General features: G+C 43.7%; 1 protein-coding gene across 1 annotated transcript in view; it reads right to left on the bottom strand.

Annotated features, from left to right (window-relative positions):
• Positions 1–27926, bottom strand: part of FRYL (FRY like transcription coactivator) — a 3917685-nt gene that overhangs the window by 2172346 nt on the left and 1717413 nt on the right. Inside the window, exon 23 of the mRNA XM_044055727.1 lies at positions 8972–9096. Coding sequence (XP_043911662.1) covers positions 8972–9096 — 125 coding nt within the window. The remainder of the gene's footprint in view (positions 1–8971; positions 9097–27926) is intronic.

Consider the following 27926-nt stretch of genomic DNA (forward strand, 5'->3'; position numbering starts at 1 on the left):
TCCTGTCCAAGTAGAATCTAAGTTGTCTGTGTACATCTAAGGAGTGCAATATCCATTCCCCTTTGTTCTATGGATTAGGAAAGAAGGTTGGCAAATGAATGGACTGATTAAGGGCCATATTGGATACCACCTTGGGCATGAAGGAGGGATTGGTCCTGAAGGACACCCTGTCTGCATGAAAGATGATGAAAGGCTCCACTGCCATAAGGGCCTGTAATTCAGATACCCATCTTGCTGAAGTGATTGCTAAAAGTAAAGCTGTTCTCCAAGAAAGGAATTTTAAGTATGCAGTAGCAGCTGGCTCGAAAGGAGGAAGAGTGAGTTTCTCAAATACAAAGTTAAGGTCCCAGGATGGAGTAGGAGCTGTCCTGGGTGGTCGTAAATTTTTCGCCCCTCTGAGGAACTGCTTGAGTAGTAGATGAAAGAAGAGGGGAGGTTCTGTGTTATAATGAGCTGAAATGGATGAGGCATGAATTTTGATGGAGGAGAAAGACAGGCCCTTGTGAAGCATCTCAGTTAAGTATTGTAAAATCTGAGGTTAATTGGGCACTGCTGTGCTCATCCCTTGAGATTGGTTCCAGGCACAGAATCTTTTCCATTTTTCAGCATAAGATTTTCTAATACTAGGCCTCCTTGCCTCTAAAATGATATCCATCACTGGTTTACTGAGGGATGGTAAAGGGAGATTAGATAATTAGCCAGGCTGCTAGGTTCAGTGTTTGAAGCTGAGGGTGCAGGATCTGGTTCTCCTGCTGAAACAATAGGGTAGGAGTCTGAGGCAGGTGCCATGGGGCTGACAGTGACACACTGAGCAAGAGGGGGTATCAGTGTTGGCGTGGCTAGTCTGGTGCAATCAAAATCATCCTTGGTTTGTCTTGTCTGATCTTTAGTAGTACTTTGGTGACCAGAGGGAGAGGAGGAAAGGCATAAACTGACAGGTTTTTCCAGGTGAAGGACAGAGCATCCACTTTCCAAGCTTGTTTGTGGGGAATCCTTGTGCAAAATTTGTCCAATTGATAGTTCTGGGGGGAGGCAAACGGGTCTACATCTGGGCTCCCCGATTTGCTTGCCAACATGTGGAAAATCCTTGGTTCCAGTTTCCACTTGTGTGGGTCCATGAGGTTTCTGCTTAGTTTGTCTGCCAGTGTATTTAGTTTTCCTGGTAGGAATTGAGCTTTTAGATGCACTTGGTAGCTCAGGGCTGTGTTCCACAATGCCATGGCTAGTCTGCAGAGGGGGTAAGAATGTGTACCCCCCTGCTTATGTACCACATAAAGTACAGTTTTGTACCTACCATAAATGTAGATGTTCGAGTGTTCACCCTGCTGCAGTCATCACACTTGGGTTATCCTGCCATCAGGCGGTCCCGCAGTCGGCCTGAGATCCAAATTCTTGGTCCGGCGTCGGTTGCTGTCACTTCTTCCCTGACGTCAGTGCGCCAGGGGTATACAAGAGACATCCGACGCCATTTTCTTCAGCTTTTCTTGCCCCAGATGTCAGGTGCCCCCAATAGGTAGGCACTATATATATATATATATATATATATATATATATATATATATATATATATAAAACAATACCTTCAGGCACAAGCAAATACACCACAGAAGTTGTATAGGATAGAGTGGCATAGATAAGTTCAGCTAGTTCAGAGGGGATGGAGGGAGGGTAACCTGGACTGCAGCAGGGTGAACACTCGAACATCTACATTTATGGTAGGTACAAAACTGTACTATGTTCATCGTGTTACCCTGCTGCAGTCATCACACTTGGGTTGAATCCCAAAGCTAAGGATGGGTGGTGGAGTTAAACAGGGTTAGAAGAAGCTAGTAGGCCCTGCAAAACTGCAGTGGCAAAACCAGTTCTAGTCTTAGAATATAGGGGTAAGTGATAGTGTTTGGTGAAGGTGTGCACTGAACTCCAAGTTGCAGCTTCCAGAATATCCTTGGTTGGCACTCCCCTGAGAAAGGCTGCTGATGTAGCTGTAGCCCTGGTGGAGTGGGACCTAATGTTAGCAGGTACCGGTTTCCCATGATGCGTGTAGCAGAAACGTATGCAATGCCCTATCCATTTAGAAATGGTCTGTTTTGAGATCGCTTTTCCTTGTGATCCTGCAGCATAGGCTACAAAGAGGTGTTCAGATTTTCTGAAAGCCTTAGTTTTATCCAAGTAGTAACGTAATTGCCTGTGAATGTCCAAAGAGTGCAGGAGTCTTTCTCCTTTGTTCTGGGGATTTGGGAAAAAGGTGGGCAAATTAATGGTTTGGTTTAGGGCCACACTGGATACCACCTTTGGCATAAAGGTAGGGTTAAGTTCGTAGAGAGACTCTGTCTTGATGAAAAATGAGGAAAGGCTCCACTGCCATTAGTGCCTGTAGCTCTTAGACTCTTCTAGCTGAGGTTATTGCTAGTAGCAGGGCAGTTTTCCATGAAAGAAATTTTAAATCAGCCGTTCAAAGGGCGGCAGTGCAGGCTTTTCCAGAACAAAGTTGAGATCCCAAGTAGGTGTTGGTGCTCTCCTGGGCGGTCTTATGTTCTTAGCCCCTCTGAGGTACTGTCTTAGGAGTGGATGTGAGAATAAAGGAGGATCCATGTTGTAATGAGCTGAAATTGCTGAGGCGTGGATCTTAATAGATGAAAAGGAAAGTCCTTTGTGCAATATCTTAGTTAAATATTGTAGAATCTGAGGAATGTTTGGATCAAGGGGATTTTGGCCTTTAGCTGGTTCCAGGCGCAAAATCTTTTTCCATTTGTCTGAATAGGTTTTTCTGGTGCTAGGCCTCCCGAATGACATCCATAACAGCTTTGGATAGAGGAGTTGGCTGGTTGTTTAGGTAATTTGCCATGCAGTCAGGTTTAAAGTCTTGAGCTGGCTGTGTAGAATCTGACTGTCTCGCTGGGTGAGCAGGTGAGGAATTTGTGGTAAAATCCATGGTGGGCCATGGGCCATGTTCCTTAGAATTGGATACCAATACTGGCGTGGTCAGTCTGGTGCAATGAGTATCATTTGTGGCCTCTCTAATCTGACTTTCAGCAGTAACCTTGCTAGAAGAGGCAGTGGAGGAAAGGCATACACTGTTAATGTTTTCCAACTGAATGAGAGGGCGTCCACTTTCCAAGCTTGTGGATGGAATGTCCTTGTGCAAAATTTTTGAAGTTGGTAGATTTGGGGGCTGGCAAACAGATCTATGTGTGGCCGTCCCCATTTTTGAGCTATCATTGCAAATACTTGTGGATCTGGTTTCCACTCGTGTGGATACATGATGTTTCTGCTTAGGTCGTCTGCCAACGTGTTTTTCTTTCCTGGCAGGAATTGTGCTTGTAATTGAACCTGGCAAGACGGTGCTGTGTTCCACAAGGTCATTGCTTGCCTGCATAGAGGGTAGGAATGTGTGCCCCCTTGTTTATGTACCACATTACTGTGGTGTTGCCAGTCTTTATTATTAGTTGTACTGGGTGTAAGAGGTCCTTGAAAGCTGTTAGGGCATTCTGTACTGCTAGCATTTCTTTTTGATTGATATGCAGATGCCTTTGATCTGTAGTCCATTTGCCCTGAATGCACTGTCCTGCCATGTGTGCTCCCCAGGCATAGTCCGATGCATCTGTTGTCATAGTTTGCCTGGCTGTGGGTAAGGTGAAAGGCTGACCCTTGTTGAGGTGACATGCCTGTGCCCACCACAGAAACTCCTGTTGAAGGCAGGGAATGAGTGGTATCATTGTTTCTAAGCTGTGGCTGTGCTGAGTCCATACACTTTTCAGGTACCATTGTAATTTCTTCATATGCAGTTTTGCAAATGGTATTAGTAATATGCAAGATGCCATGAATCCCAAGGCCTGCAGAATTTTTCTTGCAGGGAGTTGGGTCTTTGTTGCCATTATTTTGAAATATTGAGTCAGCTGTTGTTGCTTGTCTGGCGCAAGATAAGCCATCTGGGCCGTTGTATTCAAGCTGGCACCCAGGAATATTATGTTTTGTGAGGGCACTAGTTTTGATTTATTTTCGTTTACTGTGTACCCTAGGCAACTTAGAAGGTGTTTGACAAATGCCAGATGCTTTAAAAGAATGTCCTTGCTTTCTGCTTGAATAAGACAGTCGTCCAGGTATGGGTATATTTGAATTCCTCTTTGTCTGCAAAATGCAATTACTGGTGCCAGGCACTTTGTGAAGACCCTGGGCGCAGTAGATAAGCCAAAGGGCAGTGCAGAGAATTGGTAGTGCATTGTACCAGCTTTGAATCGGAGGTATCTTCTGCAATTTTGTCTGATAGGGACATGCAGGTATGCCTCTTTGATGTCCAGAGTAACAAGCCAAGCCTTCTTGCCCAGCATGGGTAGAAGCTGCTGTAATGTCAACATTTTGAATTTCGGAATATCCAGGTAAGTATTCAGAATTGAAAGGTCCAGTATAGGCCTCCAGGCTTTGTCCTTTCTGGGGACCAGGAAGAGTCTTGAGTAAAATCCTTGTCCTTGTTCCTGTTGTGGTACTTTTTGTATAGCTCTCATGTCCATGAGGGCTGAAATTTGTTTTTGTGCCTCTGCCCATTGGTTTTGTGGCAGAGCTGATTCCTTTTAGCTTTGGTAAAGTATGGAAGTGGAATCTGTAACCTTGAGACACAATATTCAGTACCCATTTGTCTTGGGTGATTGTTTGCCAGTTTTGAGAAAAAAGTGCTAGTTTTCCCCCTAAGGGGGCTTCCAGAAGGGACGTGCTTGGCGTATGCAAGCGAAAGTCATTGTGACTGTTTCCTGTAAGGTTGAGACTTGTCCTCATCTCCTTTTGGGGTTGAAATGCCCCACTGTCGTTGCCTGTTTGAGCCTTGGGGTTGAGATCTGCCTCTTGGGCGTCTGTATCTGTCTCTCTGTGGCCTGACACTGGAAAGGACCAATTTTTTGTTGGCCAATTTCTGCTAAACCGAGGTGGCTGTGCCTGTAAGAAATCCTTGACTGTTTGCATAGATTTAGCTTTATCCTCCATTTTCCTTAACACCAAACAAGGTATCATGTTGTAAAGGAGCATCCAATAACTTTGCCTTAACATGTTCAGGTAAACTCTGTTCTTTTAACCAAGCATGTCTTCGAATAACAGAACCTGTAACTGCTGCTCTACAAGAGGCCTCTAAAGAATCAAAACCACATTGCAGAGTATCACTAACCAAGAATCGGTGCCAAACAGGTGAACTCAACAAAAAATATCCAAAAACAAATACACCTCGCAGCCAAAGTCCTCCAACCACAGAAACAACGTTTATTTCCACAATAAATAGCAAAATGGTTAAGCGCTTTCGTCAGTTGACTTCATCAGAACATTAATAACATAGAAAACACTCACTTAAATATAAAACATTGCCCACAATTAAGAAACAGGTGACCAATTGTCAAAGCAAAACAGTTCTTAAAGTGAAAAGGTCCATAAGGAGAAAAATGATGAATAAAATAGATAATAGAAACTACCATAATGCAATAATAATTACAATAAATATTGTGTCACATAAATATAATAAAATGTACTAAAACCTAAGACATGAAACTTGTCACTTTATACCTATCATAATTTGTATGCACTAATTTAATACTATGAAATAGATTGTGCAACTACCATATAAAATAATAATTACAATAAATCTGATGTCACACTATAATATAAAAAATACACTGAAAACAAGAACATAAAGCATAATATGAAATGCCTATCACAATTTATAAGCTCATTTGAGCTCCGATTTGATACTAACATGGTCATTAAGGCCAGGTGGAACAGTGGCATTCAATTCTAATTGCCATCTAGCTTCTGCCCTAAGAAGTTGGTTGTTCCAATCCCCCCCTCTTATATCCTTACCTACCACTTCGAGAATACCAAACTGGAAAAAGTGTTCAGGAAAAGCTTTAATGTGTTTAAATAGTGCATTTTTTTCATCACTTTGTTTATGTGGTTAGAGGACTTTGGCTGCGAGGTGTATTTGTTTTTGGACATTGCAGAGTATGTTTTCCCACCTGTTCAACTGCATGCAATAAATCCTGCATTTCTTTACAATCAGAAGCTTCTGAGCTAGCAAGCATTTTCTGTTTTAACTGAGCCATTAAATATTGTTGGTACTTAAGCATGTGAAACTGGCAATTTAAAGCTCTTACTGCTAAAGTTGCAAACGTGTATACTTTCTTCCCCCATCTATCCAAAGCTCTGGAATCTTTGTCAGAGGGTACTGGATTTTTTGCAATGGAAGCCTTAACCCCTTTTGGACCCTGGGAAATAGTTTCTGGATCAGCAGAAGGGTTTTTGTACAGAAACTTGTGAGAGTCAGGGACTCTACAATACCTATCTGGCTTGGTTGGAGCAGGGGGCAAAGAGTCAGGAGATAAGCTGGATTCAGAGAACACATCATCCACAATGTCTAGTACAGGCGGAATAGCCAGGGGCCTGTGCTGAGGCAATAAGAGGAAATCCCGGAGCCTTTTCTTGGATTCTGAGTATTCCTGACTTTCCCAATGGAAATGTTCCCTCATGGTATGTAAAGTTTCCCCAAAAAGAGTAATCCTCAGAAGGAGAGGCTGAAAGGATAGATTCCTCAGAATCAGAGTCCTCATAGGGGGGGTAAAGAGTATCCCTGGTCTGAAGAGGAATCAGAGGAAATGGAAACCTGATCAGAGGAGTCATAGTCTGTATCCTGCCTAGGCCTTTTCTCAGGAGGGGGATGGGAACCCCTGATTAGAGTAATGAGGTCTTCGGCCATTTTAAGCATCTGTTTCTTAGGAATAGAGGACTGTCCAGGAGAATGCTGTACTTGTTTCTTTGTCTTTAATGATACCTTTGTCTTGGCTGTTGATTTAATGGTAAGTTGTGAAGGTCTGAAAACACCCTCAGAAGCCGGTGCCTGCTCAGCGGCTCCGGACCCATCTGAGGGATTAGTTTCCGTAGGGCCAACACCTTGAGTTTCCAGAGGCCTAGTTGTCTCCACGTGGGAGTCGGAGGCGGCCTGTGGCTCTGAGGTAGCAGGTGTCAGGGGCCGCAAAAGCTCCTCACTGAGAACCGGTGACTGGCCTAGAAGAGGTTTCGTCGTCAGTTTTGGACCTCGGATGCCTGTCTTTATCCTTGCCTTTGCGTTTTTTCAGAATTGCGGTCGTCGGTTGATCCGACAGCATAGTATAATTGAACCTTCGGCCAAAGTAGTGCAAAGCAAAATCAAAACGTTTGTGAAATCTAGCACAAAACCGACAACTAGTGACGTTGTGATCAGGGCCTAGGCATGGAATACAGTAAGAGTGGAAGTCCTTATGAGTTATTTCCTTCCCACAAGAAATACAATTATTAACTTTTTCCGACATCGGTCTGAGGCAAGAAAAAAAGTTTCCCCAATGGGGTACTTAGCTTTATTGAAGACTTCGGATCTGAAATAACTTCGAAAATCACAGGAGTCGGCTGACCGGCACTTGTGAACTGCTTCTGCTTTGGGCACCGCGCAGCAAGAAAGACTGAAGAAAATGGCATTGGATGCATCTTATATACCCCTGGCACACTGACATCAGGGAAGAAACGACAGCAACAGACGCCGGACCAAGACTTTGGAACTCTGGCCGACTGCGGGACTGCCTGACGGCAGGATAACCCAAGTGTGATGACTGCAGCAGGCTAACACGATGAACATCTGCCATTTCCATGCTATTCATTTTGTCTTATTTTTCAAGCCTTCTGGCTTAAAAATGCTTATCTATTCCGTAAACCAAGGTCAATAATCTAGAAAACTATCCATGCAAATACAGGGGAAATCATTTTCTCTATTCTGTGTATTAACACAAGTGTACATGTCCCACCTTAGCAGCCCAAGATCATATTATATTAACCTTAACTTGCATCTTTATAACTTTATCATGCTAAGTGTAAAGACTGGATACATCCACACCACAGTTAAAATACCAAATTGCATCCTATATGAAAGGGCTTTACTATATAACATGCAATTTATAACAATAAATTTTTTATCTAACTATAACAAAACACTGTTTACTTACAATTACTTCTTCAGACCTGTCAGTGTTCTTCTACACATTAATGACAAAGTGCAGTACATGCATTACAGTTCACCAACCAGTTTAACAGAGTCAACAAAATTTATTATTTCAGCCAATTCTTACTGCAAAGCCACATTTCACATGTTTAATCCTGTATCTAATGGGACTGATGCTTTACTGTTTCCAGTTTATTCACTATTTCCACAATTCTCCTGGTCTTCTTGATCAACTCCATCTCTCAACACCAGTCTCTGGATCGATTTCCATGTACTCCAGATTCTTTAAGTCAGCTGCTGTGGTTTTTGTTTGCTCAAGCATTTTCCTTTGAAACTTTGAAAAATGTTTCACTGACAAATTCTCCCGATGGACTTTGGTACTGTCAGAAGAGTGACAGGCAGTGCCTCTTCTGCTTGACGGTTCACTCTGTTGGCTACATTTTCTTTTTAATTTCCTCTTTAGCCTGTTGTGCATTCAAAAATGTCTTTGATCCTCCAAGAAAAAAGAATATTGTGGAAGACAGACTGATTACAGCAGCTTGAATCTCACATCTCTTCTCAACATTCCCTGATTGCTGGACAAACTTGCTATACACAAAAGCACATACAATGTAACTTGTGATGTACACGATCATAATCTGGCATTCTATCTTATACCCACCAGACTGATGGGAAAGATCATCTCTCCCACAACCTTAAACAGTATAAAGTAGGTACTGGACTATAAACCTTTTTTGTTTGTTTTATCCATAATAGAACAATTCCTTGAACTACAAGTGAAAGGACACTAAATAACAGTCTCTAACAATTTTTTTTCTTTACAAGATAAACTTGCAGTTTTACAAAATAATGTACAATACTACATAGGGCTTACAATAAATGCTACATTTTTAAAGAACTTAACATATTAAATGTTAAGCAATGTCAAATAACTAATTGACAAACATTAAATGTTATAAAACAAGTACATACCTAAAGGCAACAGGGTTGGTCCTGCCAAGCCCCAGGACAAGGGATTCAGTAACTTCCATGCTCTCAGAGCGCATCAATGGTACTATGTGCTTGAATAAAGAAGATGGGGATGGAATACCAATAATCTGAAAAAAGTTAGAAAACAAACCTCATTTATGAAATACATAGTTGCCACTAAGAAAGATGTTAATGTAGGTAACTTGACAGAACATTTTTTAGGATATCTTTTATTCATCACCACAATGCTACCACATAAACATGTACATAAGGAATGCCATGCAAAGAAAAAAAAAAAAAAAGAGAGAGACTCATTCTTATCATGTAAGCTGACTTACTGAATGTCTGTTTTCTTAAAATTACCTTGGCTGGTTACTACCTCACCAATCAGAATTTGTTGATATTTTTTTTCAGATAATCATGCATCTAGTGATGTCAGCTGACATGGCCAGGGTATACTGATAAAGCACTTCAACTAGTGCTTCAACTACAGAGGCAAGGCTCATCCAAAGCATGATGGTTTGACTCAGACACTACCTAAACATTCTCCTGAAAATAGAAAAATTATGTAGGAATGACACCACATTACTTAAAAAGTGATGAAAGAATCCACACGGTACTTTCTCAACTTACAGGCATCTCCAACAGCAGCCAACGATGTCAAGAGGACATAGAGGATGGTATGACCAACCAATAAAGGAAGGACTTTTAATACACCACTGATACAGAAAGAATATCTGCTACATTTAACATCTAGGATCATCCCTGGTTGGGAAAAATCAAAGCCAAATCACAAGAGAAAGAGGTGCTGAAGAGTAGCCCTAGATTTCAGAGCTCAGATGGCCAATTCCTGGAGAAAAGACTTCCTAAAGGAAGCCTTACTATCCACGTCATGGTAGAGACAATAATGCTAGTTGAAGGTGTGCAGTGAGGGCCAACCAGCTGTGGTGCACATTCCTGCAACTGAGAGATTCTTGAAGCAAGCAATGGATGCAGACACTGCTTCAATGAAGTGGGCTTTGACAAAAATATTTTCTTCAACAGACAGCTGGCTAATAGCAAAATCAAGGCACTCAGCAGTGCTACCCCTTCCCACATTGGTGCAAAGGAGATGACCAGCAGATGCAAATGCCTAATTTCACATACCCTCCTCTTTCGGCAGCCAAGTGAGCTGAATGTAAATCAAATGTGTGAAAGATGCTATCTTTTCTGGTATCTGCAGTGATAAAATACATTCGGAGATTAACGGACTCGTTGAGGGAAACCTCTGAAAAAAACTTTTTTGAAATGAGAGCATTCTCTACCTGAAGGACATCAAATCTTTGTGAAACACCAGGCATGTTTCTGTGTACACTGATGCCTGAAGCTCAAAGATGCCACATGCAAAGGTGAAGGCCATCAGAAAAAGCTCCTTCTAAAATACAGTTTTCCATGCCACTGATCTAGCTACTCAAAATGTGGACAGACACCCACTGACAAAGTTCAGGTAGACCAACTACAGTAGAAACTTTAGTTGGGTCTAGAAAAAAGCTGCTGTTAAAAAGGGATAATTAGTTGTAAGTCATATAAAATACAGCACAGTAACTATGAGAATTAGAGGAGGAGAGAAAATATTGGGAAGAGAAACTGGAAAGGCAATTTACCAAAATCAATGGAAAGCTATCTTTATGGTTAAGAAGGAAAAGGTCCAGAAGGTTTAGGGTTGTTGCTTGGAAGAATTTGCATAAACAATTACACACCCCAATCAAACTTCAAAGAATTTTTCCTCAAGTAGTTATGGAGGTGTGGTAACTGAGAAAGTGTACTCTGGAAATGTTCACAACCTGGCAGATTTTAAAAATTCCCTACAGTGTGTTGGTATGCTTTCTCAAAAATGTTGCAGAATTAAACAGTTACAACTAAGGAAATTATTGTTCTGAGATGGGACATAGGCTTTCAATTTCCTGCACATGGTAAAGCTTAAATAAGTTTAATGCTACTAGCAGTCAAAAAAAGCAACAGCTCAAAAATGGCATAATGCTTAAGGTTGTTACTTCAAAAACACAAGGTACAGGATTTGATCCTGCCCTCTGGTTATTGGGTAGGCTTGTAACAGTCTGCAGACTGACATTCTAGTATTTACCTATGAATCTACAAATTGCCTTTCAGACAAACAGTTCGACCCCTAATGCCTCACGATTGGTCTCTCAATCTAGTAGAGATACATCATTATGGCTATCCTTGCTGTGATAGTTTTGCTTCCCCAAACACCAAGTGTAACAAGTTATTTGCCACAATCTTTAAGGGATGTTCCAAGTCAAGCAATGAGCCATTACTGTATACTTTTCTGCCCTTACCCCTGATACTCGAGATTTATGCAGAAAGGAATCAAATGCAAGGAGTCTGTCATTCCCATTTACCCCTTTTGGCCCCAGCAAATCTTGCTTCCCCTTCTCATGCCTCTCCTGAGGGACCCCTCCCAATATAAGATCCAGCACAGGATATTTCACGCCCCTCAGGAAAACCATACCTGGTTGTTGCAGATACATTCTCTTGAAATAATAAACACAAATTTAATTTTTTAACACAGTTTCAATTCCAAAAACTGTCCACTATATTGGCTTTAGTTGCTGGCACAAATGTTAAATCCTAAGTGAGTACATCGACTTGTTCTGTACACACACAGCATGAGCTAGAAATGAACACTTTAAAATCGCCTACCAATTTATAAACAGGCACACATACATTATCATCTAAATTCTGTTCAAAACAATATGGGATTCCAATCCTCACTTCCAGCACCTATTGAGCAGTGATACCTTTGTGATGAACAACATGAGATTTAAAGTTAAATGGAAATACAATCATAACACTTCAGGGGTAGTGTATGTGGCGCTTTGTCAACAGTGTCAATTGTTTTACATAGGAAGGACAGACAAGAAAAAAGAGGATTTACGAACACCTCTATGAAATTAGAAAAAAGAAATTGACCACTGCATTGTTTAAGTACACTGAACATTTCCCTGATCACAGTTTTAAATTTACCATTTTAAAAAACATAGACATAGATCCTAGTGGGGGGACATGGGTGATAAATATTGAGGAAAAAAATAACTGTTTTGACTGGTCTGCTTAAATGTGGGTTGTGCCCAGGGCTTGAATGAAGTTTCCTCAATTGCTTGCATTTTACAACTCAGAGCGTATATAAAGTAATGGCAAACTGAGTTTTGGATGGTATTTCGATGGATACATTATTAAATTTACTTGTGTGTTTTAAGGTGGACTGATTTAAGGCAATAAATGATTAGTAGTCATGCGACATGTTTTGGGCTTTTAAAAATCAGTGTAATTTGTCTGTTCTTTATCCAATGAAGTTTCTGTAGTACTGAGATGAAAACACATCTTTTTATCTGTTTGAGTGAATAAATAGAGGTTCGTTCAACCGTTGCATGCCATAGTTTGTTTAATGACATAACATTTGTACCCTTTACTCAGTCAATCCGTTCTGACATGTGGGCAGAACAAGCTACAAGAACCCTGAGTGGTATCACGACAGGAGCCATTCAGGATAATAGCACCAAAAGACACACTAGCCCTAGAGGTACAGTCCAACTTACAAAGTTTAATAAAGGTATGCATGGATGACCAGGTAACAGCCTCAGAGGGATCATCTAATTAACAGGCTCAGGTTACAGTGAGAAACTCAGAAATCCTTCGTGTTGAGGGATGGTTACAAGAAAACAGTCTTCGAAAAGAGAGAGTCAAGTTATGCTGAGGAAGCGGACTCGAAGGGTGGTTTGTTATGGTCTGTAGAACAAAATTCAGCTCCCAAGATAAAACCGGATCTTATATAGGTAGTCTTAATAGAAAGGTGCCTTTTAAAAAGGCCTTGCATAGCTTGAGAGTCTCTACAGAATACTTCTGAGACCCAATGTGAAAGCTTGAAATAGCAGCTAACTACTTTGAGAATGGAGAAGCTACAGCCAGAATTGAACTGAGATGCAAGAAAGTACAGGATGTTTGCTTTATGTGTAGAGAAAGGGGTCAGTGGTTTGTGGGCAAGCCCAAGATACAAATCTTTTCCACTTGCTGCAATAGATCTTTTGAGTGGAAGCTTTTTGAGAGGCTAATAGAATTCTGACAACTTTATTAGGAACAGAACCTGGAGGGATGTGAGATCAGATCCAGTACTGGATCTAGGAGCCAGGGAGACTCCTTTAAGTGAGACCTTAAAAAGGAAAACCAAATCTGTCTAGGTCAAAACAGGGCTATAAGGGTAACTTATCTTGCACCTCAAAACTTTTTGTAAAAATCTGGACATCAAGGGAAGGGGTGGGTATACGTAAAGAAACCCAGGGAGCCACCTCTGAGACAAACCATCCCTGGGTGGTTGCCCCCTGAGGGGTAATCATGGCAACAAATAGCTGCTGCATTTGGTTTAGTGGGGTGGAAAAGAGACTGCAGCTAGGAGCACCCAAGTGACTGAATATCTTCTTCGCTGTCACTGGATTGAGGGACCACTCATAAGGTGTTAAAAGATCCCTGCTGAGCCTGTCTGCAGGAAATTGAGTACCCCCAGAACACATGCTGCTTTCATAAAGTGGAGGGAGGCTATCGCCCAAGATCCGATTTCCCCCACTTGTTGCTTAATGTAACAAATTACATTCATGTCTGTCTGGACAGATATCATGCCCTGAGGAAGGTTAGTCTTGCAGTTTCTGCAAAACTAGGAGAATTGCATTCAACTCAAAGAAATTTATGTGAAGAATGGCCTTGTTGTCTGTCCAAAGACCATGAACCATTCTCTCTTCCTAATGTCCACCACACACGAGAGGATGGGTCCATGGTCACTGTGGCTACTGGGAGTAGGGTCTGAAATGGTCTTACTGCACAAACCATTGGGGACTGTAACCATCATTGAAGATGCCTTTTGTAAGATTTTGTAATGATTACTGACTTGAAAGAAGGATGCAAGTTCTGCAACCACTTATGTTGATGGAGCCATTGTAATACTCTCATAGGAAGTGGTCAAATTCTACCATCAGAACTTAACAGGTCATTAGGCCCGAGACTAAGAATTAAATCTGCCATATAAGGGATGCTAAAAGTAAGAGATGCTCAAGTGCAGATTGTAAGGTCTGGACTCTGTCCTGAGGGAGAAAGTGTGTGGAAAGAGTGCTAAGTGATATCCCAGGAAGACTTTTTCTTAGTGAGGGTGAGGTTGGACTTCTGTAGGTTTATGCATACTTGGAGGAACTTACAAAATAAAAGAAGACAAATCCCTGGCTTGTTGAAGAACTGCCATTTAGGGTGGGGGGGCATGAGACAGTCATTTAATTATGGAAAAATGAGCTAATATGACAGCCAAGGATTTGGTGAACACCTTGCGAACTGTGGCGAGGCCAAATGGCAGCACTATGAATTGGTAATAACTGGCTCCTATTTGGAAACATAGGGATCTCAGACTCTTTCATGAAGGTATCTACCCTGATTACCAACACAGCACATCCAATAATTTGGACTGAAGCAAGATACAATCACAAATGCACCGTGACGATTCTGAAATGGGTCTTTTTCATGAGTTCAGTTGGCCGAGGTCCTTGGTTTTCTTCGGAATCAAAAAACTTGGAATAAATTCCTAACCTTGTCTGGTCTGGTGGGATGTTTTGGATGGCTTTTCTGGTGAACAAAGAAACTCTCTCTCATTAAGCCAGCTTTGTCTGGCTGAGTAGTACAGTCAGCAGTGGATTATGGGGCTGAGAAGGGGCTTCTAAAAAAGTATTAACAGCCTTTGGATATCACCCCTCTTAACCATTAGTCTTGCATGATGGCATACCATAAAGCAAAGTAGACGAGATATAACCCCTGACTGCCTCTACGTGGAGCAGTATGGTAGACCTTCAAGAATTCTGAGGTGGTCTGCTGGAGAAGAGCCCACTATATTCCTGACTCTGCAGACTTCCTTGGCCTCTAGGCCTGTATCTTTTGAAGGGGCCACCTCTTCCACAGCTGCCCCTGTCCAAAGATGAATCAAACTGACATCCAAACATTCAAAATCAGACAGAACGAGACACATTTTGGTCCCCATTAGAAGAATGTTAGGGGGGGTTGAACTTCACTCTGATGTCAAAACGAGTCTTACCATCCTGCTCATTCTTCTGTATTTTTTCTTTCACAGATGAGCCAAATAAGGCTGAACCATCAAATGGAGCATTTGTGGAGGATGCTTTAAAGTTCTCAATGAAATCACACAGTCACACCCAAGCATGCTGTCTCACTGCTACCTCAGAACCAGATGCCCTGGCCGTGCTATCCATCACACTGTGCAGGAGGTGTATGAAGAGATTCATAACACTGGACATGGTTAGATAGTCTCAAGCTGTTTCTTTGACTACTGTGAAAATAGGTTCTTCTGAGTAGATAATTCCTGCTGGTATAGAGCTCTCCAAAACATATTTGTATGTGTGGTGTAGTTCAGGGCTCAAAGTACAAAGGTGTCAGATGCATACGCCTGCTTCCTGAGCCTTTCATCACCCTAGATTCCTTATCGGGAGGATGGAAATTAATAGCAGTGTTTTTGTACCATTCCTTTTTAGTGGCTGCTGCTACGATGATAACGTGGGTTAGGCAGGTGGCCTGGCCCAATGCTGCTTATCCTTAAGGGGCAGAGAATTTTGATTTTTTTTCAGAAGTATTGACTTCTGCCATTACCTCCTAGCCACTAAGTCAATTAACTTGTCTGAAGGAGAGACCCTCAAGGATGTATACTGTGTCATTTCATACACCTCAAACAATACTACTTCATCCTGACATGGGCCAAGCTCCTCTCTGGTGAATCACCTCCAAGACTTTGCCAAATAAGGAGTATTCTGGAGGGGACCGTGGCGATCCCTCTCTATCCTCAATGTCATATCAGAAGAGGGGGACTCCGATGAGGAGTCCAGGGATTTCCTTTTACATGCTATCTTCTTCAGGCAAATCAGGGGATGTGTCACTTGACTCCACAGGGGATTGTATCTGCATCTGAGTAGCTGGTGAGGACAATGGAGTGAAATCTAACTAGGGGATTTATGAAGAGAAAAAAGACAAAACAGGAGTTGGGCCATGCAGTGAAACAGTGACCGATGAAACCTGGTGACCTACTCTCTTGGGTGAAGACGTGATATTTCCCAATAACTATAAGCCCAAACTAACTTCCAATGGATCCAAGAAGACCACTCTAGCTGAAATAGTGAACAGTCTCTTTGGAGAAGAAGACTATCACTGGAGGACCCCCAAACAAAGAAGATTGTAGGTCCTAATGTGGGGATCAGCACCAAAAATTCGAAGGCAAGTAAGCCAGATTAAAGTGAGATAGAACAATATTGCCTGAACCCTCTAAGCCACATGATCCGGGAGGAACAACAGTTTTTAACTGAAGCTGAAAGGCAGACCACAAATGAGCAAGAATTGAAGGCATGTGGACGGATACAACCACATTTTGAGCCAAAGGGGATGGAATGACCCCCCCATCTCAATCTGGATCTTAAGGAGCTTTTGCATCAAACAATTCAAATCAGCCTCAGACATACTCCTGTAAGACCTGAAGTATCACATGGAAAGAGGTGAAGAAGGTTTTGTAGACAGCTGCTACAATTTCTCTAAAGTGGACTTCTTTGGAGAGCCATGTACTACAAATGAATCCATAAGCTCTGGATCTAGAATACAGGTGGGTTTTTGAACTTTGGTACCTTCAGAGGTAGAGTCGAGGAATTGCTTGGTCTCCTTTTTTGGGTCTGGCACCTTATGTTTAAAAGATTTGTTGGAAGACTTTTTGGCTTTGAACACTTCTGGATTTGGTGGAACAACACACAGTGAAATTGTCATTCATTCAATGCGCTGTTTCTAAGTTACTGTCTAAGAAGCCAACATGCAACTTAGCTAGCATACTAAAGTAACAAACGTTGCAATTACTCAAAAGTCAACTAACGATAATTATTTATAACTATTTATAACTCTAAATTTAACAAATATACCCAAAAAGCTATCTAAAAAAACTGTGAGCCTAAATAGGAAGAGAAGAATTATGGCAGCGAACACCAAGGGGATTCTGAAACAATACCATGAACTACTCGCTTACATGAAAAAATGCATTCCAAAAACCCACAAAGTAAAGTTGTGTAGATTTACCATAAATGTAGATGTTCAAGTGTATTCACTGTTGGAGTCATCACACTTGGGTTATCCTGCCAGGGGTAGCCCTCAGTCGGCCCGAATACCAGAGGCTTGGTATTTCTGCGTCAGTTGCTGTCACTCCAGGACTGACGTCAGGTCGTCAGTAGTAGAAAATCAGGCAGCCGCCGCCATTACATCAGTTTTTCTTGCCCCAACTGTTAGAAGCCCCCCAAATAGGGAGCTAGGTTATGGGGAAGAACACCACCAGTAGAAAGTAAATACCAAAAATTCTGTGTAAGGAGAGTGGGAGAGAGAGACAAGGGGGGTGGAGGGTGGGAAAAGTACAGTTTTGTACCTACCATAAATGTAGATGTCCGAGAGGAATGCATCTGCAGTCTTTACAAATGGGTTGTCCTGTCGTCAGGCAGCCCTTCGGTCGGCCGGATTCCAAAGTCTGGGTCTGGCTTCGGCTGGTGTCGCACTTCACCCGACGTCATTGCGGCAGTTTTTCGGGTATAAAGGCATCAGCCGACGCCATTTTCCTCAGTGTTTCTTGCCCCAGATGCCAGGTGCCCTCTTGGATGGCTAAATTTGGATAAATGCCAAAGTTTCCAAATAGTAGAGAGCAAACACATAAAATAAGCATGTATGTACATATATACAAACAAATACACCATAACAGATCCCCCCCAAGCTAGCTGAAGATTGGCAAATACCCTAGGAGTACCTCAGAGGGGAAGGAGGGTGGGTAATCCGGACTGCAGATGCATTCCTCTCGGACATCTACATTTATGGTAGGTACAAAACTGTACTATGTCCTTCAAGGATGCATCTGCAGTCTTTACAAATGGGTAGAATACCATAGCTAAACTAGGGGAGGAGGAAATGAGAAGAGATTATGGTGTAGTTAGGATACCTTGCAAAACAGCAGTGACAAAACCAGCACGGGATCTAGAGTATAGAGGTAAGTTATAATGCTTGGCAAATGTATGCACGGAGGTCCAAGTAGCAGCCTCTATAATGTCCTTGGTAGCCACTCCTCGTAAGAAAGCTGTGGTAGTGGCTGTAGCCCTTGTGGAGTGAGGCCTGATGTTCTCTGGAGTTTTCTTTCCATGGTAGGAGTAACAAAATCTAATGCAATTTCCCATCCATTTGGAGATTGTCTGTTTAGAAATTGGATTTCCTTCCTTTCCTGTTGCATATGCTACCAGGAGCTGGTCAGTTTTTCTATTGTTTTTTGTCCTGTCCAGGTAGTAGCGTAATTGTCTGTGCACATCCAAGGTATGTAAGAGCCTTTTTCCCCTGTTCTGTGGGTTGGGGAAGAATGTAGGAAGGTGGATAGCCTGATTTAAAGACACTCTGGATACCACCTTAGGCATAAATGTAGGATTTGTTCTCATGGACACTGTCTTGATGGAAGATTAGGAAGGGTTGCACTGCCATTAATGCCTGTAGTTCCGAGACCCTTCTTGCTGAAGTTATTGCCAGCAGGAAAGCAGTCTTCCAGGATAAGTATTGTAATTCTGCTGTTGCTGCTGGTTCGAAAGGAGGAAGAGTCAGTTTTTCTAACACAAAGTTCAAGTCCCATGCTGGCAATGGAGGTTTCCTGGGAGGTTTCACATTTTTAATTCCTCTCAGAAACTGTCTGAGCAGAGGATGCGATAAGACAGGAGGATCCAAGCTGTACTCTGCTGAAATAGCTGATGCATGTATCTTGATGGAAGAGTAGGACAGGCCTGAATGGAAGAGCTCCGCCAAATACTCCAGGATGTTGGCTATGTTCACCAGTGTCACCTCTTTCCCTTTTGCAGTACTCCAGATGAGATATCTTTTCCATTTTGCTGCATAATTCTTTCTTGTTGAAGGTCTACGAGCCTCCAGGATTATGTCTTTAACCCTTTGGGATAAATTTGGGTTAATTGCTGTTATGTAATGTTCCAGGCAGTTAGCTGCAGAGTTTTTAGGTTTGGATGCAGGATGTTGTAGTTGTTCTGTGTTAGCAGTAATGGGATCAGGGCAGTGTCCATATTTGTTCCCGGACATGCTCCTCAGCAGTGGATACCAATGTTGTCTTGGCCAGTCTGGGGCTATCAGAATGATCCTCGGACGTTCCTCTTTGATTTTCAGAAGCACCTTGTGCATCAAAGGAAGTGGAGGGAAGGCGACTGCTGTCAGGCTTTTCCAACTGAAAGATAGGAGTCCACCTTCCAAGCAAGTGGGTGGTAAGTCCTTGTGCAGAATTTCTTCAACTGATGATTGAATGGGGATGCAAACAAGTCTATTTGTGGTAATCCCCATTCTCTTGTGATGGTTTTGAAGATGTCCGGATGCAGCATCCATTCGTGGGCATCTGTTGTAGTTCTGCTTAATATGTCTGCTAGAATGTCTTCCTTCCCTGGTACATAAATTGCCTGTAACTGAATGTTGTAGCTCAGAGCCACATCCCATAGGTCCAGTGCCAGCCGGCATAGAGGGTATGAGTGTGTGCCTCGCTGTTTGTTGATGTACCACATAACTGTGGTGTTGTCTGTCCTTATCATCAACTGGCCTTCTTGGAGAAATGGTCTGAATGCCTGGATTGCCAATTTCACTGCCATCATTTCTTTTAAATTTATGTGCAGATGTAGCTGGTCTTGAGTCCATAGGCCTTGAATGCACTTGTCCATCATGTGTGCTCCCCAACCGAGGTCTGAGGCATCTGTTGTGATGGTTTGTCTTGGTTGACTTTTGCAGAAGGGTAATCCTGTGTTTGATTGGCAGGCCTGAGCCCACCATAGAAACTCTTGCTTCAGGCATGGGATCATTGGAATTTTGGTTTCTAGGCTGTGCTGGTGCTGGGACCACAAATTCTTTAGCTACCACTGTAGCTTTTTCATATGCAGCCTGGCATGAGGGACCAGTATTATGCAGGATGCCATGAAGCCTAGAGCTTGTAGCACTTTTCTTGCAGTTAAATGGTTCTGCTTTGTTAATGCCAAGAAGTAGAGAGGAAGTTGCTCTTTCTTTTCTGTAGTTAGAAATGCCATTTGTTTTGATGTGTCCAGTTCTGCACCCAGAAAGGTTATTCTTTGGGATGGAATCAGCCTTGACTTTTTTGTATTGACTGTATATCCCAGGGCTTGCAGCAGGTAGATGACTCTTTGTAAGTCTTCTGATAGTTTGTTTTGTTGTCCGCTTGTATCAGGCAGTCGTCCAGGTAGGGATAGATTTGAATCCCCTGAAGTCTGCAATGAGCGATTACTGATGCCAGGCATTTCGTGAACACTCTGGGCGCAGTAGATAAGCCAAAGGGCAATGCTGAGAATTGATAATGCTCTGATCCTGCAAGAAATCTGAGGTATCTTCTGCAAATTGGTCTTATGGGGACGTGCAGGTATGCCTCCTTGAGATCTAGAGTTACCAGCCAAGACTCCTTGCCCAGCATGGGAAGAAGCTGCTGTAGGGTCAGCATTTTGAATTTTGGAACAATGAGGAATGTGTTTAAAGCGGACAGATCTAGAATAGGCCTCCATTTCTTTTCTTGGTACCAGGAAGAGTCCGGAGTAAAATCCCTTTCCTTGCTCCATAGATGGTACCTTCTCCACAGCTCTCATTTCTAATAACGGAGATATTTGTTTTAGAGCTTCTGTCCTTTGAGTAGGTGGTAGGTTCGGCATTCCTCTCTTTCCTGGTAGAGTATGGAAGTGGAATCTGTAACCTTGGTCTATAGTTTGCAAAATCCATTTTTCTCTTGTAATGCAGTGCCAGTTTTTTGAAAATAAGGTTAGCTTTCCGCCTAAAGGTGCTTCTAGTTGTTCCCTGGTAGGCGGTGCCACCGCCAAGTCACTGTGATTGAGTTGTTGTAGTGGCGGTGGCTGTATCCGTGCCTCGTTGGTTGTTACCCTGCCACTGGCGACCCCTGTAGGCACCCCTGGATTGGTTTCTGCCTCTAGAGCGCCTATTCCTGCCTCTTTGTGCCTTAGAGGAGTCTGGAAAGGACCAATTCTTGGAGGTTGAACTTGCAAGAAATCTTTCACTGTTTGCACAGATTTTGCTTTCTCTTCCATCTTTTTTAGTATCTGCTGTGCAGGAGAACCAAATAAATTGACCTTGTCCATAGGTGCATCCAAAAGCTTAGATTTGACATGGTCTGGTAATGCCTGTTCTTTCAACCATGCATGCCTCCTGATAACTGTGCCAGTCATGGCTGATCTAAAGGAAGCCTCCAGTGCATCATAGCCACATTTTAAAGAATGGTTACTAACCTGCTGTATGTTATGTACCATTTCTTGAACATACTTTTTATCTAAAGATTCTTCAGAGGACAGTTTTTTAGTCAACTGGTCAAGCATAAACTCTTGATATTGAATCATATGAAATTGGCAGTTCAAAGCTCTAGCTGACAAAGTAGCAGAGTTGTAAACTTTTTTACCCCATCTCTCTAAGGACCTGGATTCCCTTTCAGAGGGAGGGGTTTTAGAGGAAGTAGCTGCTACAGCTTTTGGACCCTGGGAGATAGTCTCTGGATCTGCAAAAGGAGCCTTATATAAGTGGTGATGAGTGTCCGGGACCCTGTAGTACCTATCGGGCTTAGCAGGAGCCGGAGGTAAAGTATCAGGAGCAGTGCAAGCATCATTAAATGCATCATCAACAACAGAAAGAACTGGAGGTATAGCTAAAGGCCTATGCTGTGGCAAATGTAGAAAGGTCCTAAGCCTTTTCTAGAGTCTGAGAAATCTTGGCCCTGCCACTGAAATTGTTCCCTCATAGCATGCAAAGTTTCCCCAAAGGAAAATTCCTCAGGAGGAGAGGCTGAAGGGATGGACTCCTCAGCATCAGAGTCTTCGTAAGGAGAATAAGAAGCCTCAGGAGGGTCTGTATGTTCTGAGTCATCAGAGGAATCATCTGCGGATACTGGCTCAGGGGCTCTGCTCTAGGCCTCTTTTCTGGAGGAGGAGAGAGGCCCTATCTGGATGAGGCTGGGCTCCACGAATTAAAGAGATGAGATCCTCAGCCAAAGAAAGCATATGGGAGCTGGTGCTGGGCCTGTGAGAGGGGCTTGGCAGGCACAGGTTTTGATGCTTTGGCTGCTTTAGCCCTGGCAAAGGCCTTAATAGACATAGCTGGAGGAGGCCTAGCAGCTCCACGTGCAGGGGTAGAAATATCCAGGGGGATGGTGTCTGATAAATCCTGTGAAACCGCAACAGAAGGTTGGATTTCAGAAGCCGTTTCTACCAGGTTAGAAGAGGCCTCGGTAGAAGGCAAGTTATCGGCTGAAGAAAGAACCGCTTGCTCGGCTTCGGCCGAAACCGAGACACTCGTGGTTTGCTTAACCGCGGTTTCAGCCGAAACTGCGGACCGCGAGTGTCGGTCCTTTTCTTGGTTATTTGCGTAGTCGGAGGATCCGACGGCATAATGTAGGCAAAATCGGAGCCGAAAATCTGTTCAGCAAAGTCCGATCGACGTCTAAGCGTCCGCCAGTTAAAAGAAGCACAGGCTAGACAAGATGCTACGTCGTGGTCTGGGCCTAAACAAAGTATGCAAAAGGAGTGGAAATCTTTATGAGGTATTTGTTTCCCACAAGATAAACAGTTATTAACTTTCTCTGACATCGGCTGAGGCAGGAAAGAGTCCCCAACGGGGTACTTAGCTTTATAAAAGTCTTCGAAGTAGTATTCGGTAGTAGTAATCTCTGGATCTGACCGACCGGCACTTGCGAACAGCTTCTGCTTCGGGCGCCCACGCGGCAAGAAAGACTGGGGAAAATGGTGTCGGCTGATGCCTTTATACCCGAAAAACTGCCGCAATGACGTCGGGTGAAGTGCGACACCAGCCGAAGCCAGACCCAGACTTTGGAATCCGGCCGACTGAAGGGCTGCCTGACGACAGGACAACCCATTTGTAAAGACTGCAGATGCATCCTTGAAGGACATCCAGGAATGCAACAGTGAATACACTCTAGCATCGACATTTATGGTAAGTGTACACAACTGTATTATGTTCTTTGTTTTTCACTGTTGCAGTCATCACACTTGGGTTGATTCCCAAAGCTGAAGAAAAGGGAGGCGGCAGTCAAGAAGACTAGGGGCTGGCTAGGATGCCCTGCAAGATTGCAGTGGCAAAGCCTGCCCTAGATTTGGAGAAGACAGGCTGGTGGTAATGCTTAGTGAAGGTACAAACAGAAGTCCATGTTGCAGCCTCCAGGATGTCCCTGGTGGGGACCCCTCCGAGAAAAGCTGCAGAGGTGGAGGTTGCACTGGTGGAATGTGTCCTGACCCCCTTTGGGGGCAGTTTCCCGTGCTTTGTAGCTATCCATCTGGATATTGTTTGTTTGGATATGACCTTGCCCTCTGCCCCTGCTGCGAAGCTGACTAGCAACTGGTCAGTTTTTCTAAAAGATTTAGTCCTATCCAGATAGAATCTGAGCTGTCTGTGCACATCTACAGAGTGAAGAATCCTTTCCCCCTTGTTTTGTGGATTAGGGAAAAAGGTGGGCAAATGAATGGATTGGTTTAGAGCCACACTGGACACCACCTTAGGCATGAAGGATGGGTTAACCCCGAGGGAGACCCTATCAGCATGGAAAATGATGAAGGGCTTTACAGCCATGAGGGCTTGTAGCTCTGAAACTCTTCCAGCTGAAGTGATGGCCAGAAGCAAGGGTGTTTTCCAAGAGAGGAATTTTAACTCTGCTGAAGCTGCAGGTTCAAAGGGGGGTAAGGGTGACCTTTTCCAACACAAAGTTAAGGTCCCAAGCTGGGGTAGGAGCTCTCCTGGGTGGCCTTAAGTTGTTAGCCCCTCTTAGGAACTGTTTGATGAGAGGGTGTGAGAAGAGATGTGGCTCTGTGCTATAATGAGCAGAGATGGCAGAGGCATGAATTTTAATAAAAGAGAAGGATAGACTCTTGTGCAGTAGGTCTGCTAGGTAATCCAGGATGAGAGGTAGGGAGGGGCTGTGCTGTTTCGGCTCCCTTAGCCTGGATCCAGGTGCAAAACCTTTTCCATTTGTCAGCATAGGATTTTCTAGTGCTGGGGTGTCTGGCCTCGCGTATAACATCTAGCACTTATTTGCTTAGGCTGGCAGCTTGAGGAGAGGTCAGGGAATAACCCAGGCTGCCAGGTTGAGGGTCTGCAATTGGGGATGCATGAATTCTCCATCCTTCTGGGTCAGGAGTGTTGGGATCTGAAACGGGTGCCATGGTGGCAGAGGTGACAGGCTGCGCAGCAGTGGGTACCAGTGCTGGCATGGCCAGTCTGGGGCAATCAGCAATGCCCTGGGTTTTTCCTCCCTTATTTTGAGCAGTACCCTTGAAATGAGTTGTAGAGGGGGAAATGCATGACCGAGAGGTTTACCCATTGTAAGGATAGAGCACCCACTTTCCAGGTCTTGCTGTAAGGCTCCCTGGTGCAGAATTTGCGGAGCTGATGATTGGAGTGGGAGACAAAGAGGTTCTACACGGGTGAAGGTTCTGTGGTCTAGCTACCACTCGTGTGGGACTAGTAGGTTTCTGCTTAAGTTGTCTGCCGAAGAGTTTAAATTGTGCTAGCAGGTGAATTTGCATGGCTGACGTTGTGTGCCAAAGGGTCATGGCAAGCCTGCAGAGAGGATAATAGTGAGTCCCTCCCTGTTTGTTGATACCCCACATCACTGTGGTGTCTGTTTTGATCAGTAGAGGCCCCGGGGAGAATAGGGGTCTGAAAGCTGTCAGGGTGTGCTTAGCAGCTAGCAGCTCTTTATGGTTGATGTGCAGATGTATCTGATTTGGGCTCCAATGGCCCTGAATGCACCTGCCGTCCAGGTGTGCACCCCAGGCATAGTCTGATGCATCTGTGGTGAGGGTCTGGGTGGCGTTGGGTTGTGAGAAAGGAAGCCCCTTGTTGTGGTTGCATGCTGCTGCCCACCAAAGAAAATCTTTCCTTAGACAGGGTATCACTGGTATGATAGTTTCCAGGTTTTGAGTGTGTTGACACCAAAGGCTTTTTAGGTACCTTTGTAGTTTCCTCATATGTAGTCTGGCATATGGAATGAGTAGAATGCAGGAGGCCAAGAACCCAAGAGCTTGCAGGATTTTCCTTCCAGATAACTGGGTTCTGGTGGCTAGTTGAGAGAAGTAGCCTGTCAGGTAAGCTTGTTTTTATGGAGTAAGGAATGTCATCTGGGATGCTGTATCCAGGCTTGCTCCCAGGAATACAGTTTTTTCTGTGGGGACTAGTTTTGATTTCTTTTCATTGATAGTATAGCCCAGGGAGGTCAGTAGGTCCCTTACAAAGGTCAAGTGCTGTAATAGTCTTTCCTGTCTGTATGAATCAGGCAATCGTCTAAGGGTAAATTGGAATATTTCTTTGGCTGCAAAAAAGCAATGGCTGGAGCCAGGCATTTTGTGAAAACTCGGAGCAGTGCATAAGCCAAAGGGAAGCGTAGAGAACTGAAAGTGCAAAGATTCTGCCCTGAACTGTAGATATTTCCTGTAGGATTCCCTGATTAGGATGTGTAGGTAGGCCTCTTTTAGGTCTAGGGTGGCTGACCAAGCATCCTTGGAAAGCAAAGCAAAGGAAGAAGCTGCTGGAGGGAAAGCATTTTGAATTTTGGTATCACCAGAAAAGCGTTTAGAATGGACAGATCTAGGATTGGGCGCCAGGTGCCCTCTTTTCTGGGTATCAGAAAAAGTCTGGAATAGAAACCTTGGCCTATCTGGTCTGCAGGAACATGCTGAATTGCCCACATGGAGAGAAGGGAATGGACTTACTTTTTCTGCCCACTGGTTTGTGGGAAGATCTGGGAACCCTTTTGGGGTTGGCAGTGTGTGAAAAATAAAATTTGTATCCCTGGGACACTATGTTGAGGACCCAACGGTCATTGGTAATAGAGGCCCAGTTGTTTGCATGGAAGGAGAGTTTTCCTATTAGGGCACAAGCAGGTGGGCAGAGGTAAGGGGTAGAGGTGTGAAGTCATTGTGAGTTCTTACCATAAGGGGGTGGCTTAGCACTCCCTGTTTTTGAGGAGGAGGAACGCCATTGCTTAGATCTCTGCATTCCCTGGGACTGCTGTCTGGGGGTTCTGTTTCCCCTGGGTCTGGGCTGAGCTGGCCTGGAGGGGGAAAGGACCAGTGCTTGGAGGGGCAATGCCTACTGAACCTCGGAGAATGGACCTATAAAAAGTCTGTCTGCATAGATTTAGCTTTTTCTTCCATCTTTTTTAAAACCTCTTCTGCCTTGGTGCCAAACAAATTGTCGTTGTTCAATAGAGCGTCCAATAATTTTGATTTGACATGGTCTGGCAATGTCTGTTCCTTAAGCCAAGCATACCTTTTAAGGACAGAACTAGTGACTGCTGCCTTGCAAGATGCTTCTAGGGCGTCAAAGCCACTTTGCAATGTGTGCTTATTAACTTGGCTTGCAGAATGCATAAGCTCTTGTAATTCTTTATTTTCTGCACAAACAGGAAAGGAAGATATTTTTTGTTCGAGTAGTTCCATGGTATGTTGCTGATATTTCAGCATGTGTAACTGACAATTTAGTGCTCTAATAGCAAGAGTTGCAAATGTGTATACTTTTTTACCCCAACTGTCTAAAGCACAGGAATCCCTGTCTGAGGGGGTGGGATTCTTAGCTGAGGTTGCTTTAATTCCTTTAGGTCCTTGGGAAGATGACCTCTGGGTCAGCAGTAGGATTTCTGAAAAGGAATTTGTGAAAGTCAGGGACTCTGTAGTACTGGTCAGGTTTCCTGGGAGCAGGAGGAAGGGTGTCAAGAGTCAAACTGGATTCCATAAAAACATCATCCACAACATCCAGGACAGGAGGAATGGCTAAAGGTCTGTGCTGTGGTAAATCTAAGAATTCCCCGAGTCTCTTTTTTGACTGAGGATAGTCCTGACATTCCCATTGGAAATGGTCTCTCTAAGGTATGTAGGGTTTCACCAAATGAAAAATCGTTGAGTGGAGAGGCAGAAGGAATGGATTCCTCTGCATAAGAATCCTCATAAGCAGAGAGGGCTTGCATGTCTTCATATTCAGAAGCATCAGAGTCATCGGACTCCTGTTCAGATAAAACCACTGGGGAAAAGTCTCTTTCTTTTGGAAGGGGTAGCCTGGCTTCCCATAATAAGCATAATAAGGTCTTCCGCCATTTTAAGCATTTGAGATGGAGGCATGGAAGCAGGTGCCTGAGCTTGGGTCGTCATTTTTTTTGGTGTAGTTCGTACCCTGGGCCTTAGAAACTCGGTACTTTTAGAAAGAATTGAAGAAGCGAAAGAAGTCGTCAGTTTGTGTTGAGTACTGGTAGTGAGAAGAACTTCCTCGGAAGCCGGTGCCTGCTCATCAGCTCTGGATCCATCCAAGGTAGAGACATCTGCCAGATCCTTAGTCGAAGAAGAGTCTCGCTGCATTCCGGACTCCAAAAGGGTCTCGGTAATGGCCTGCAGATTCATAGAAGCGGTCACCAGGGACTGCGAAAGCTCCTCACTGAGGACTGGAGAACTGACTAGCTTAGCGGAAGCATTGTCGTCAGTTTTGGACCTGTGCGTTCTGTCTGTTTTTATTCTTATGTTTTTTCAGAAGATCGGTATTCAGGTGGCTTACCGAAGCCATACCAGAGATCGAGGACTGAGCGCGAAAATTTCTAGCTACAATAAGGGCCCGACGATGTATAGTTATGGCGTTGAACAAAGCACAAAAGCGACAGCGAGGGCGTCGTGGTCTCGGCCTAAACAGGTGACGCTGTAAGAATGGAAGTCTCGGTGTGGTATTTGCTTTCCACAGGCGAGACAATTGTTAACTTTTTCTGACACCAGTTAGAGCAAGAAAAAAGGATCCCCAATGGGGTACTTAGCTTTAGAAGACTTCACTT

This window comes from Protopterus annectens, chromosome 14.part0 (assembly GCF_019279795.1).
Source record: "Protopterus annectens isolate FY-2018-M chromosome 14.part0, PAN1.0, whole genome shotgun sequence".
In the NCBI taxonomy this organism is placed as follows: domain Eukaryota; kingdom Metazoa; phylum Chordata; order Ceratodontiformes; family Protopteridae; genus Protopterus; species Protopterus annectens.